The sequence below is a fragment of the Amblyomma mixtum genome, chromosome 8 (genome assembly GCF_055824585.1).
Source record: "Amblyomma mixtum isolate Tamu chromosome 8, ASM5582458v1, whole genome shotgun sequence".
NCBI lineage: Eukaryota > Metazoa > Arthropoda > Arachnida > Ixodida > Ixodidae > Amblyomma > Amblyomma mixtum.
Window position 1 is genome coordinate 15271663 of NC_143019.1, and position 12606 is coordinate 15284268.

At 43.7% G+C, this 12606-nt stretch overlaps 1 protein-coding gene across 6 annotated transcripts in view; it reads left to right on the plus strand.

Moving 5' to 3' along the window:
- Nucleotides 1–12002, plus strand: part of spri (Src homology 2 domain-containing protein sprint) — a 39626-nt gene extending 27624 nt beyond the window's left edge. For all 6 annotated transcript variants that reach the window (XM_089556589.1, XM_089556592.1, XM_089556590.1 and 3 more), the window contains exons 14-19: nucleotides 239–370; nucleotides 2238–2295; nucleotides 3300–3544; nucleotides 6009–6153; nucleotides 7134–7208; nucleotides 7296–12002. In XM_089556589.1, coding sequence (XP_089412715.1) covers nucleotides 239–370; nucleotides 2238–2295; nucleotides 3300–3544; nucleotides 6009–6153; nucleotides 7134–7208; nucleotides 7296–7435 — 795 coding nt within the window. In that variant the 3' untranslated portion in view covers nucleotides 7436–12002. The remainder of the gene's footprint in view (nucleotides 1–238; nucleotides 371–2237; nucleotides 2296–3299; nucleotides 3545–6008; nucleotides 6154–7133; nucleotides 7209–7295) is intronic.
- The last annotated feature ends 604 nt before the right edge of the window (nucleotides 12003–12606 follow it).

Below are 12606 nucleotides of genomic sequence, written 5' to 3' on the forward strand. Positions count from 1 at the left end.
CGTCCGTCAGCGCTGTTTTGCCGTACCATTCAACATGAACCAACCAGCCCTACTCAGCCCTCTCCTTTTTTTTCATATTGATGGAGTTTTCAAACTGCTGCAGGGAAAAGGCCCGAAATGGGGAATTTTGGGTCGGTCTTGGGGAACTTTAGGCTAGGGCATGGGATATCACTGCACTGAAACCTGGTAGCAGCGGGTGCGTAATGCGGCCGTTGCAATGCTTTCCTTGTGCTACCAGAGTGACTTTGAGCCACCGAGAGGCGTCACCTTGGACCTGGTACAACACTTCTTGTTGAAGCTGCAGAAGGCCTACTCGCCGCTCAGGAAGCTGGAGAACCTTCTGCTGGCCATATCTGTCATCTACAGCAGCGTAAGTCACCTTGATCCATGGAGCCGGCCATTTATGTACCCTGAAATCGGCCCTGTCTAGTGATTAACTTAACTTAAATTAACTTGGTCAAAACACGTATCAGAAACTTCTGCTGCTGCACTTCGCAAACTGTGGTTTCTTAAGCGAAAACTTAGGAATGCTCCTGCCAGTACTAAGTGTCTTGCCTATAACAACTGCGTAAGAGCTAAACTTGAGTATGCGGCGGTTGTATGGGACCCCCACAATAAAAAAGATATCATACAACTCGAGCGTGTGCAAAGAAAAGCTGTGCGATTTATATTTGGAAAATATAGAAGACACGATTCCCCATCTACACTTATGAAGCAACACAACATTCACACCCTAGAATCCCGAAGGAAGGTTAGTCGCCTCATCTTGCTTCATCACTGCCTGCAAGGAAAAATAAAAATGAAGTTGCCTAATTGCGTCAAAGCTCATTGTACGAGAAGAACCAGACATACACAGGAACACTCACTGGCACCAATTTTCGCCCGCACAAACACATATAAAAATAGTTACTTCCCTAGAACTGTATCCGAATGGAATGCATTACCTTCTCATATTTTTCTGTCCAGCAATTTTGTAGCAGAGTTGGAACGTCATCTCTTTATTTCATGAGTTTTGTTTGTTTTGTGTTGCGATGCCTGTCTATATATTGAATTCTGATTGATTGTCTGACTTATTATTTTTTTTCTCTATGCATATGCTTGTCATTTTTTGTATTGAAAAGTGTTTGAATGTGCCCCTCCTGCTAGGACCATGCATGGTCCACAGTATTTCAAAAATAAATAAATAAATAAGATAAAACCAATGCATTGGCTTGGACGGGTTTGTTTCTTGCTGGTAGTGAAGAACCAACGAAAATAGCATGGAAAGGAGAAAAAAACACACATCATCACTTACTATCACCTGTTTTTTGTTATCTTGGAACAATAAAAGGCGTACCAGTCTCAGAAGCTTGCATCTAACGATTCAGACCTAACGCCTGCTTTTCTTGCAGTGACACTGTTATGTGACCTGATGTTGCCGATACTTTATTTGTTTTGATGGGCGACGGGCGCAAAGTTCTGCCACATCATCATCATCATATGCTATTTTCGAGAAATTGAAATTTGTATTTTTTTTTTGCCATTTCAAAACCCACATCTCTTCTTCTTAAGAGTAGTTGTTGTTGGTACGAGTGAAGGAAGGAAAAAAAAGACAGGGTGCATAAAACAGTACTTTTGTTTGACTTGTCTCTTTGCATGATGTTTTTCAGAAAAACTACTCCTCCAAAAAGAGGGTTGCTTCTGCAGAATTTAATTGAAAGTTTAATCTCAGTGAGCGGAGAGCGGTTTTTTCTCCAATGTACGGTTATGTGAAACTGGTGCTCTAAAGAAGACCAGAAATGACAGAAATTATACATATTAGAGGCTTAATAGCTTCTGGCCTAATTGACAAAAAGGCAAGCACATTGGCACTTTTGTGTGTCTTGCATATGTTATGAAGTGTGCAAAATTTCTTTGAGCTATGCTTAGTAGTTCTTTAACTTTCACTGGTCTGGGTCAGACATCTTCACGAAAACGCCAACCCTGGTGATCTGGGTACTGGGTGCCTAGACCCCCATGGGTTGCGTTTTCATGAGGAAGAAGAGAAAGCTGAGAGAAGATGCTAAAAGGACGTGGAAGTGCTGTTGTTCCCATTTATGTACACTAACCCTCAGCTATTCTTCCAGTGTGTGCAATCATGGCTTCCATAGTTACCCTCTAGCCTCTCCAAAAGTGCAGCGTATGACCTAGAGTTGTATTTTTGGGCTTTGTGTGCTCTGTGCCACCTTACCTATATTGCAATGTTTCTCCCACCGCAGGTGCAGAAGGATCGGCGGTCACAGCCCGAAAGCGAGTCTCTCTCCTTGGGGGCTGACGGTCAGTAGTGGCATGTTCTTGGCACTCTTCACTTTGTGGCAAAGTTACGCATCAGTGTGAAGGAGCCTCGTGTATGGTGTTACAGCAATAGCTGTTAATGGAACCCCCCACCGACCCATGGTGTTGGTGTAGGCGTCCACAGAGCAAAGGAATTTCAGGAAGGTGACAGAGGGAGGGTGGGGGGGTAAAATGGGGGACTGGCAAGGGGGGGTTATGGCATGGGAAAGGAAATAGCAGGGTGTACAGCATGGAGGGTGAGGGTTCGCAGCTTAAACCCAGCTAAGTACGAGAGGATGAGGTGCTGTGGTGTGGAAAGGGGTAGGGGGAAGGTTACGTAGCACCTAGTAATATAGCTATTGCTGCACTCTCACATTAAGCAGTATAGCCAGCATAGCGTAAACGTTTATCAGTTTTTTTTTGTGTGTATGTTTTTTGTTGTTGTTTTTTTGACCTTGTAGACTTGTTTACCAACGCCCTCAAGAGAAAAGGATACAACAGCTGTATCTTACCGGTCCTCACCTATGGGGCGGAAACGTGGAGGCTAACCAAGAGGGTTAAGCTTAAGTTAAGGACAACGCAGCGAGCTGTGGAAAGAAAAATGATAGGTGTAACGTTAAGAGATCGGAAGCGGGCGGAGTGGGTGAGAGAACAAACATGGGTTAATGACATCATAGTCGAAATCAAGAGGAAGAAGTGGGCTTGGGCAGGGCATGTAATGCAAAGGCAAGATAACCGCTGGTTCTTAAGGGTAACAGAGTGGATTCCAAGAGAAGACAAGCGTAGCAGGGGGCGGCAGAAAGCTAGGTGGGCAGATAAGATTAAGAAGTTTGCGCGGATACGGTGGCCGCAGCTGGCGAAGGACAGGGTTGGCTGAAGAGACATGGGAGAGGCCATTGCCCTGCTGTGGGCGTAGTCAGGTTGATGATGATAATGACTTGTTTAGGCACAGTGGGCACTGCTCAAGTAGCTTTCTGCCTGATGTTGTGGGGTACCGCGGTGCGCAGACTTCCTGCCCATCTTCTTGCACGTGCTGGTGCAATGTGGCATGGTGTCGGCCGAGGTGGAGGCCGACTACATGTGGGGGCTACTCCACCCTTCCCTGCTGACCGGAGAAGGCGGCTACTACCTCACCACCCTGAGCAGCGCAGTCCACGTCCTCAAGGCTTTGCGTGATGGTCAGGATCAGCCTGCCGCCACTGCTGCAGAGAGCGCAGCACCACAGGCCGTTCAGAGCGCATCCTCGTCCAAGGTTTGCTCATTCCTCATGATTTTAGAGGGGCTTAATGACTGCATCCAGTTTTTGGTTCTTGGCGAAAGTTCGGTTGTTTGGCTCTGCAGCGAGGTGGCGAGTCGAGCGAGTTGTACATTGTTCATCTTGGGAAGGAAGTATTAAACAGGATGACTACGAAAGAAAGACAACGGCGCAAGTGCTTCTTTTGTGGTTGACCTGTTTTGCTCTTCCTTCTCAAGATGAATTTTGCTGCTCTGGTGATGTTCGTTTGGCAGCAGGAGACATAATTATTGCTGAGAAAATTTGGGGTTGAAAGTGAAAATTTTTCCTGATGCTGGGTACAGACTTTGGTTTGATGACAACGTCGAGAGACTTAAGGACTCTGTGATTGCTGACTGGAGGAGGGTGGCAGTGTGGTCTGCCCTGGATGATCTGTGTTTTAAAAATATATATCGGTGGCGTGTGGCGCTAACACCCGTATTTTTAATTATTTTGGCCTTTTCTAGCTGGCCGCCGTGGTGGCTCAGTGGTTACTGCACTCGGCCACTGACCTGAAAGGCCCGGTTTCGATCTCAGCGACGGCGGTCGAATTTCTATGGAGGCGAAATTCTAGAGGCCCATGTACTGTGCGATGTCAGTGCGCGTTAAAGAACCCCAGGTGGTCGAAATTTCCGGAGCTCTTCACTACGGCGTCCCTCATAGCCTGAGTCGCTTTGGGACGTTAAACCCGATAAACCAACCAACCAATCTTTGTCATTGGAGCACAGCAGTTAATCATAAGGGTAGTGGATCGGGCTAGTTGGGGCAGATCTGACATTTTTCAAGCGCTAGGACAACAAGGACGAAGAAGGAACAGACAAGGACGAGCGATACTTCCAACTGTTTATTTCGTAAAACCGCAAGTGCTTAAAACAGTTCTCGAACGCTTTTATGACACGGCAGTAAATTGCACGTGCGCGATTACACAGTATAGCTACCGAGACTAACAGAACTATGAAGATATAAGTGCACGATTACGTTGATACTCTGAGTAAGGCAAGTTCTTTTTTTGACAATGAAATAGACGGTGAGCTTACACAATTGCTACCCAGTGATGCTATGTTCTGTGCTTCTATAATCTCTCGGGTTAGTTGATCGCGACTACGTCCGATGATGTGGCACTGATTTAACAATGGAGTACAATTACGGCACTTACTGCAGTGAATGGCTAGGTTGCTTCCGTAGGAATTTTTAACATTGTTGTTGTGCTGGCGTAGCCGGTCATTGAGACAACAGCCCGTTTGCCCAACATACTTTTTGCCACAAGATAGAGGGATGCAGTACACAACACAGTCTACACAGTCCACGTACACTGTTTGGTGTTTGATGCCACATAATTGTTTGACAGAAGAGTAGGGTTTCGTCAGCTTGCAAAGCTTGTTAGCTTGTTAGGGGCCGTGAAAACAACTCTAACATCTGCTTTCTGCGCTACCTTTTTCAAGTTGTGGGAAACAGTGTGCACGCGTTCTGCTACCGAGACCTGAAGTGGAACCGGTTATCCGCCGCTGGCTACCCGGTTCCACTTCAGGTCTCGGTAGCAGAACGCATCCTTAGGAACCTGAACGGTCGTGACGAAATCGCAAATCAGTCTAGTGAGAGAAAAAAGGTTGCTGTGCTCCCTTACGTGCACACTGTTTCCCACAACTTGAAAAAGGTAGCGCAGAAAGCAGATGTTAGAGTTGTTTTCACGGCCCCTAACAAGCTTAACAAGCTTTGCAAGTTGACGAAACCCTACTCTTTTGTCAAACAATTATGTGGCATCAAACACCAAACAGCGTACGTGGACTGTGTAGACTGTGTTGTGTACTGCATCACTCTATCTTGTGGCAAAAAGTATGTTGGGCAAACGGGCTGTTGTCTCAATGACCGGCTACGCCAGCACAACAACAATGTTAAAAATTCCTACGGAAGCAACCTAGCCATTCACTGCAGTAAGTGCCGTAATTGTACTCCATTGTTAAATCAGTGCCACATCATCGGACGTAGTCGCGATCAACTAACCCGAGAGATTATAGAAGCACAGAACATAGTATCACTGGGTAGCAATTGTGTAAGCTCACCGTCTATTTCATTGTCAAAAAAAGAACTTGCCTTACTCAGAGTATCAACGTAATCGTGCACTTATATCTTCATAGTTCTGTTAGTCTCGGTAGCTATACTGTGTAATCGCGCACGTGTAATTTACTGCCGTGTCATAAAAGCATTCGAGAACTGTTTTAAGCACTTGCGGTTTTACGAAATAAACAGTTGGAAGTAGCGCTCGTCCTTGTCTGTTCCTTCTTCGTCCTTGTTGTCTTAGCGCTTGAAAAATGTCAGTTAATCATAGTGGGGTAACTTCAGTTTGTTTTCAGTGCCCATTTAAGGACGTCCAGTTTTTAGCAACCGGTAATGCCAGTAGGTAAACAGTTTTTCAGCTGAGGTGGTGTCTTGCTTTGCTTTGCAGGAGGCTTCGCAGCCGGTGGTGTTCCGCTACCCACGAGTGGCCGACCTCCAGGGTTTCATGCAGATTGTCATCCCAGATGAGCTCAGTGGCAGCATTGTGGCCAAGACGCTGCCTGTGCTGCCCCACATGACCGCCAAGGAAGTCCGTGAGTGCCCGTGGGGGAATTTTGTCATTCTGTTTGTAGTCGAGGCAGAAAAAAAAAAAGAACCAAGGCACATGACAAGTGGTGATTGGTGTGGCCCAGGGATTTGCAAACTGGGTTCTGTGGTATCTTGAGATGGTTTCGGGTTCTCGGAGCACCTAAACCATGCATATTTCGACGTCCATCTTTTTCCTTTTCCCGCTTTCTTTTACCATGCTGTAAATGCTCGCCGCTGACTCTTTCACTGCAGATAGTGTGTCATTAATGTAATAATGTGTCATTAGTGTGTCATTAATGGGGTGTAGGCCTTGTCAGGAGGCATGCTTGGTCTACCTCCTTTAGCCTCACCTCGAGGGCATATTGTATATAATATGGCCAAATAAACATACTACTACTACTACTACTACTACTACTACTACTACTACTACTACTACTACTACTACTACTAATAGGATGGAAAGTAGGGCTAGTTGGAGACCGTTCATGATGGAAATACATGGTCGCAAACTAAACGAGGCACAAAGACATGTCCTGTGTCTTCTTTTTCTTTGTGCCTCGTTTAGTTTGTACCCACATATTTGTCATTAATACTTTAATTTGGTATTTATTGGACTCTGTGTCTGCTGCTGCTTTTTGCATGCATTTGAGGTCGGAAGGGATGAAAGCCAAGGTGCGGGAGGTTTCTCAGCGCCTTTTAAAATTCGTTGTGGTTCCCCGAGGAGTTGAGGACCCCTGTGTAGGCAGATGCTTACATTGAATGAGAACAACACGTGAGAACAGTGAAACTACACCTGGTCATCATCAGCAGCAGCAGCTTAACTACAATAAAATCTCATTAATGCCCACTTCAGGGGATCAGAAAAAATGTTCAAATTAGAATTGAAATGGCCCTTTTCTATTTTTACTTCGGACAAAATTTGATGTACCTGTCCTCAAGGTCCCTTTAATGCGTAACTAGAAATTTTTCACACTTCTGTTCGCAGGCAAGATGATAGCGCACAAGTTCAGGGTCACAAATCCGGAGGATTACGGCCTCTTCAAACTAGTCAAAGGAGAAGGTAAGAAGGTGCCCTTCTGTTCATTTAGACAGGCTTGATGGAACAGAGAAACAAACTGCCTTCGTATGCGATGTATTCTTTGTGCAGAAACACAACTGGCAGACAACGACTGTCCACAGGCAATCAAGGCAGACCTTCTGACGAGCGGTGTCGAGTGCCGCTTTGCTTACAAGCGCTACGACGTCAAATTTGTGTGGCCGTTCAGCGAGAGCGAAAAGCCAGCCTGAGCTGTCAGCCCTGTGGACACACTCGTGGACAGAACTTGCCGGCATTGTGTGTGTGCATTTGCTAGTGTGTTCTTACAATGCATGTTTTTGCTTTTGGGTGGTTTGGTGGTGCATTGTCTAGCATGCCACTTTGTTTTGTGAGATGAGAAAAGAGCAGTGTAAAAAATATATATGGAATTGTGCGGACTTGTCAAAGCATATTTTTGATGTTTCACCACTACTGGGACGAGTGAGTGTACAATTTCTGTTTGACAGCCGAGCCAGACATAGAGTGACATTGCTTGTGGTACTCACATTATCTTTTTTTTTTACTTTTTTTTTTATGGCAGGTGAAATGTTGTTCTGTGTTCTATTTCGGATGGTTGGCTTATCAGCCCCTGCCTGCAAACGTTGTCCCAGGAGAGTTGTGTTTGATAAGTAAATGTTGATTAGCGTTATCATTTCCATGACTATACGTGCTCCTCATAGTTTGTTTACAACGAAATGGTTTGATTGCTACCAGGAAGGAGCCATTCCTAGGGTCTTTTTTTGTTTTACGTGGTCAGTGTAAGTGTCAGCGTTATCCGCAATGTCAGGGTTGGGCTGCCAACAAAGTTAAGCTCATGCATATATGTTTATTGCTACAGCTTGCAGTTTTCTTTGTTGTTTTTTTTTGTACAGGTTTGTGTTTGCAGTAACAGGTAGATGCAGAGAAGTTTTTTTTAGTCTTGGGGCTAACAAAATTGGGGTCAGGTTTTATAATACAGGGTATTTAGGCGTCATTCAGTGCCTCAGGGTTCAAATACTCACTTGATAACTATATTACATTTAGGTATAATGTTTTCAAGGTGAAAACTTACATATGGACCACAAGTATGCAGAGTCATGTTAGCTGTTGTCACACGTACATAAAGCATGTGGCTTGATTAAACAGTTTCACTTAGCAAGTAAAATTAAAAAAAAAGATCTTATTGTAATCAGTCATTCAGTAGCTATATGCGTGTCTAGGTCATGGCTGCAGATTGTATAGTTCAGACTGAACATTTAAGTGGCCGGGATTGATTCCAAGTAACACAGGGTCTTCTTTTGCATTTAGATGATTTTGACAAAAAAAAGGTTTGTGAAAGTTTATCTCTGTTTGTATGAGTGCTGGGATGAAAATCAGAAGCTAATCAGACATAATTTGATGTGATAATCTAGTAATTGAGTTACTGTGCTGGCAGTTGAGTGTAAAAGAATAATCGCATTCTCAAAGTCAAGGGAGGACTGTAAGGTTACAAACCTTTATTTTGTAGAAACGGCTCAGTATACTATACGTGTAAATGATTGAAAAAACACAGAACAGACCAGTGGCTTATGGTGGACAACATTCCTTGTCTAAAACGTGCTATGAACAAAGTTCGAGACAGCTACTACAGTCATGCACTGCCACTGAATGATGTGCTTATTGCACGTTGACCACAGAGACATGCAAGCACTTGTGTTGGAAATAGAATTCTGGTGCTTGAAGAAGCTGCTTTTCTTGAACCGGTTTTTTTTTTTTTACTCACTGAAGCAGCAAGCCAGGACAAGACTGGCTTGACTTGTACTCTCGAACTTTGAACTGAGATCATACGATTGGTATAAAGTGGGAGTGAGTATTGCCACGTTCATATTGCAGCCCAGCTGTAGATATGTCAACTCGAACAAAAGGGTCACGAAACCATCATTATGCTGCTTCCTTCTTCTTGGTTGAACTCGGAAAGCAAAACCTTTGTACGATGAGGTTGATCGAGTGCAGATATTATATTGTTATAATAATTATTTTGTCAGACCCAAAGGGAACTAAATTGTGAAACATTTCACTTCCATGGAAGGTGCATTTCCTGTATCTTTTAATTTTCTGTAGACCATTTTATTTTAATGGAGTTTATCAGTGTTCATTCTGCAGCGATTGAACGCGACCTGGTAAAATAAATGCAACCTGAATAGTTCACTAAATGAGGCACAAAATTTTAGGCTCAGTTCGCCCCAACCTCACTTTTTGTTTTGGTTTAAGTATTGCTGAGTGTCTTGAAATGCATCCAAGACACCTTGTACACTTCAAAACTGTTTTACGCTTTCCATTTTTGTAGTCTGAATCGATGCTTGTCTCTCTTATTTTAGTTGGACAACAAGGTGCTTAACTGACAGATTTCTTATCACTTTAGACAGGACTTTCTTTGCTTGCAGTTTTCCAATGTAATGTCGTGAGCATCTCGATGACTCTTCTCACTAAATGCAACTGCTAAAGAGATCATAAATCATTACAATTTCAATTCACTAGAATGTTTATCAAATCATATGTCATAATAATAATATCTGTTACAATATAATGCACTCACTGTTTCGCTGAGTGCTTTGTTTAAACGTCGTTTCCCATTCCGGGAATTTTTTTACAGCGTACCATTCTTGTGGGTGCTTGCAGATTTAAAAATTTTTTTTTGCCTTGTTCTGAAAGTAGTTGAAGTAATATAACCAGGTGGCTTTACTTTTGACTAACGTTTAAGGCTATGCAGTGAGTTATTACCTACGTTGTTCATGACAGAAGGTGCACGAATAACACTCAGTCTAGCCTGCTTTTAATGTAAACTGAGTTGCTGATAAGAGAACTTTGGTTTGGTGTCTTATGTGGACTTGCAGAACGAATGTTCCTGACTCATTTTCTAGACACTGCCTTTGCTGTTCAGCTGCTTCCAGATTGCCTGCCAAACTTCAGTGCACATGATGTGAAGCTAATGTGTGTCATTTTTGCAAGGTGTACTGCTGACTTCATCAAGCTCTTGATGTAGCTGAGCAGGTATTGATTGGAAATTAGCGAGTCGGTGTTAACCCTTTAAGTGCCCACAATATTGTATTGTAATGTACTGGATTTTTTCTTATTGTATTATTTTTTCAAATTGTGAGCATTTTGCTACATGCATGAGGCTACTTTCATTCTTGCAATTCTAGTAGAAATCAGCTCCATGGAAAATTTGTTCCTGTGGGCAAGTCTGAGCATCACTATGGTCAGTGGTTGACGTATTGTCCCACGTTAACATAAGTATTCATTATAGAAACCTGCACCTTCCACTGACTTAAAGGTTTAGGTTGTTAAAATTTGTGTTGTGTGGCATAACAGACATGCCCAGTGTATTAAGACCTTTTAACAGAATTAGACATTGGTGTAGTTTCCTTGTTTACCTTTCTTTTTTTAGCTTTTTCTCTTTTTTTTTCTGCGTAGAAATTCACTCCTTCCTAGTCATTTGTAAGTTGTGAATTGCAGTCCCTGAAAATAATCCCCGTGAGAAACACTTAGCTTTTCTTCCCAGTCACGCAACCCCACCCTGTTGATACATTTCTAAATAGCTCACTTTTCTCCAAGAATACAGCAATCGAACTGTTGAGGTTACCGTGGGCATTGTTAAAATTCATGCCTTTAAGCATTGAAGCAGTCTGTCGTACATGTTGCGGAAATGACGTAATATCTGAGAGGTAGACAAGATGACGTCTCAAAGCAACTGGGAAGTATTTTTAGTGGACTTATTTGTGGCTCTAAAATAGACGTCTTAGTGCAGATCATGGGAACCTGTCAGTGGCACTTAAGGGGTTAATAGGTTGTGCTTGATGGCTTGTGGAAGTTATGCTTTTATTCAGGCCCCCTTTACAGGTTCTCTCATGAAGTACTTTTACCAAATATATTGGTGCTCGGTTAGACCAATATGCTAAAGAAGTGCTAAGAAAGAATGGTTCGTCGAAGCTGTACATTACGTTTAATTAATTCTGTCGGGATTATATTCTTTTAATGTACAAGGGAGTGTAGATAGTTGTTTATTCCTAAAGAAATGCTGCGTATAAATACGAGTGGAGCAACGAAAACTCTATGCATGCATTGTGGTGCTGTGCAATCTGTCCAACGCGTATGCAAGTGCTAATCGTCCCGCTAGCCTTGGCGTCTTCCGTTCCATGATTTTCGTATTTTAGTGACAATCGTTTTGGCACACGTTGCGCTGGAGATCTCTTTAGAAGTGTATCGTGCTTTCGTCTTGTTCTCTGTCTGAGGCTTGGGAACAGTGCCTCATGACTCGAGTGTAGTTGTGAATACTCTACTGGGGGCGGACCGACGTGTCGGCCGCCTCCCTGGCACCAGCCCTTTCTGTGATCAACAGAGCCTGTGCGAGCTTGTTTTCATGCACATTTTTCGCCTATGCAAACTTCCGCCCATAGCACTGTACATGCCTCTATTTTTATCGCCTTTTACTTTTTCCATAGCTTGCTCGCTTCAGGTGTAAGGACATGCTCTCACTCATGGTGTGCCGCTGCAGCCTTCACTTTGTGGGCGTGGCTTAGTCTGGACTTGTAGTATTCAGAGAGCTCTCTACTGCTTGGCATTGTGCCAGTTTTGACAATGGCGTCTCTCTCTCTTTCTCTCCTTTACCTGCTGGACTTGTGGAGCATTGACCGATATTTTGGCAGAGCTGTTCTTGTTTGCAGGCAAACAAGGGAAGGTTATGACCGTATATGACTATTGTACTGGTGAACATTGTCTAGCTGTGCTCCATGCCTGGCTGATTAAAGTTCCCAATGCAAAGCACGGTGGTCTGTCTCCTGTCTGAGCAGTGCTTCACGGGGGTCAGAGGAAAAGGCACCCACGCCAAATCAAAACTGCGAGAATTACCCCTTTCTTATCAAGAGCTGGGCCCACTCATGCCATTTACCATGTAGGGGAGAGCTGGGAGGGCTAGGGTGAAAATTTTTATTTTGTCCCCATTGAACGTATTAACAAATTACAGCCATATAAATGTGAGGGTATGCAATGCTCACAACGTGTAAAAAGCTAAGTGCACTGACCGAAAAAAAAGGCCTAAAATTATTTCCCCCAACGAAACTTGATTCCCCCTCCCACTGGGATGAGTGGGACAGCCAAAGGGAGGAATGGGACACTGGAAATTTTAGTTTTTTGATAGCTGCGAAGGCACAGGAAGGAAGAAGTAGCATTTAGACGATTACTAGTCAACTTTCCACGCCCAGGCAGACTGCAGATAATCCACCCGATCATTTACGAGAATAAGTGCCAGTTTTGTGACGAATATCCCAAGCTATGCCACATCATCTGGCCATGCCAAAAGGACGAATAGGTCCTTAGAATAGAAAACCCAGCACTCAGATGTGGGAGGAGAGCAATCGGCCCGGAA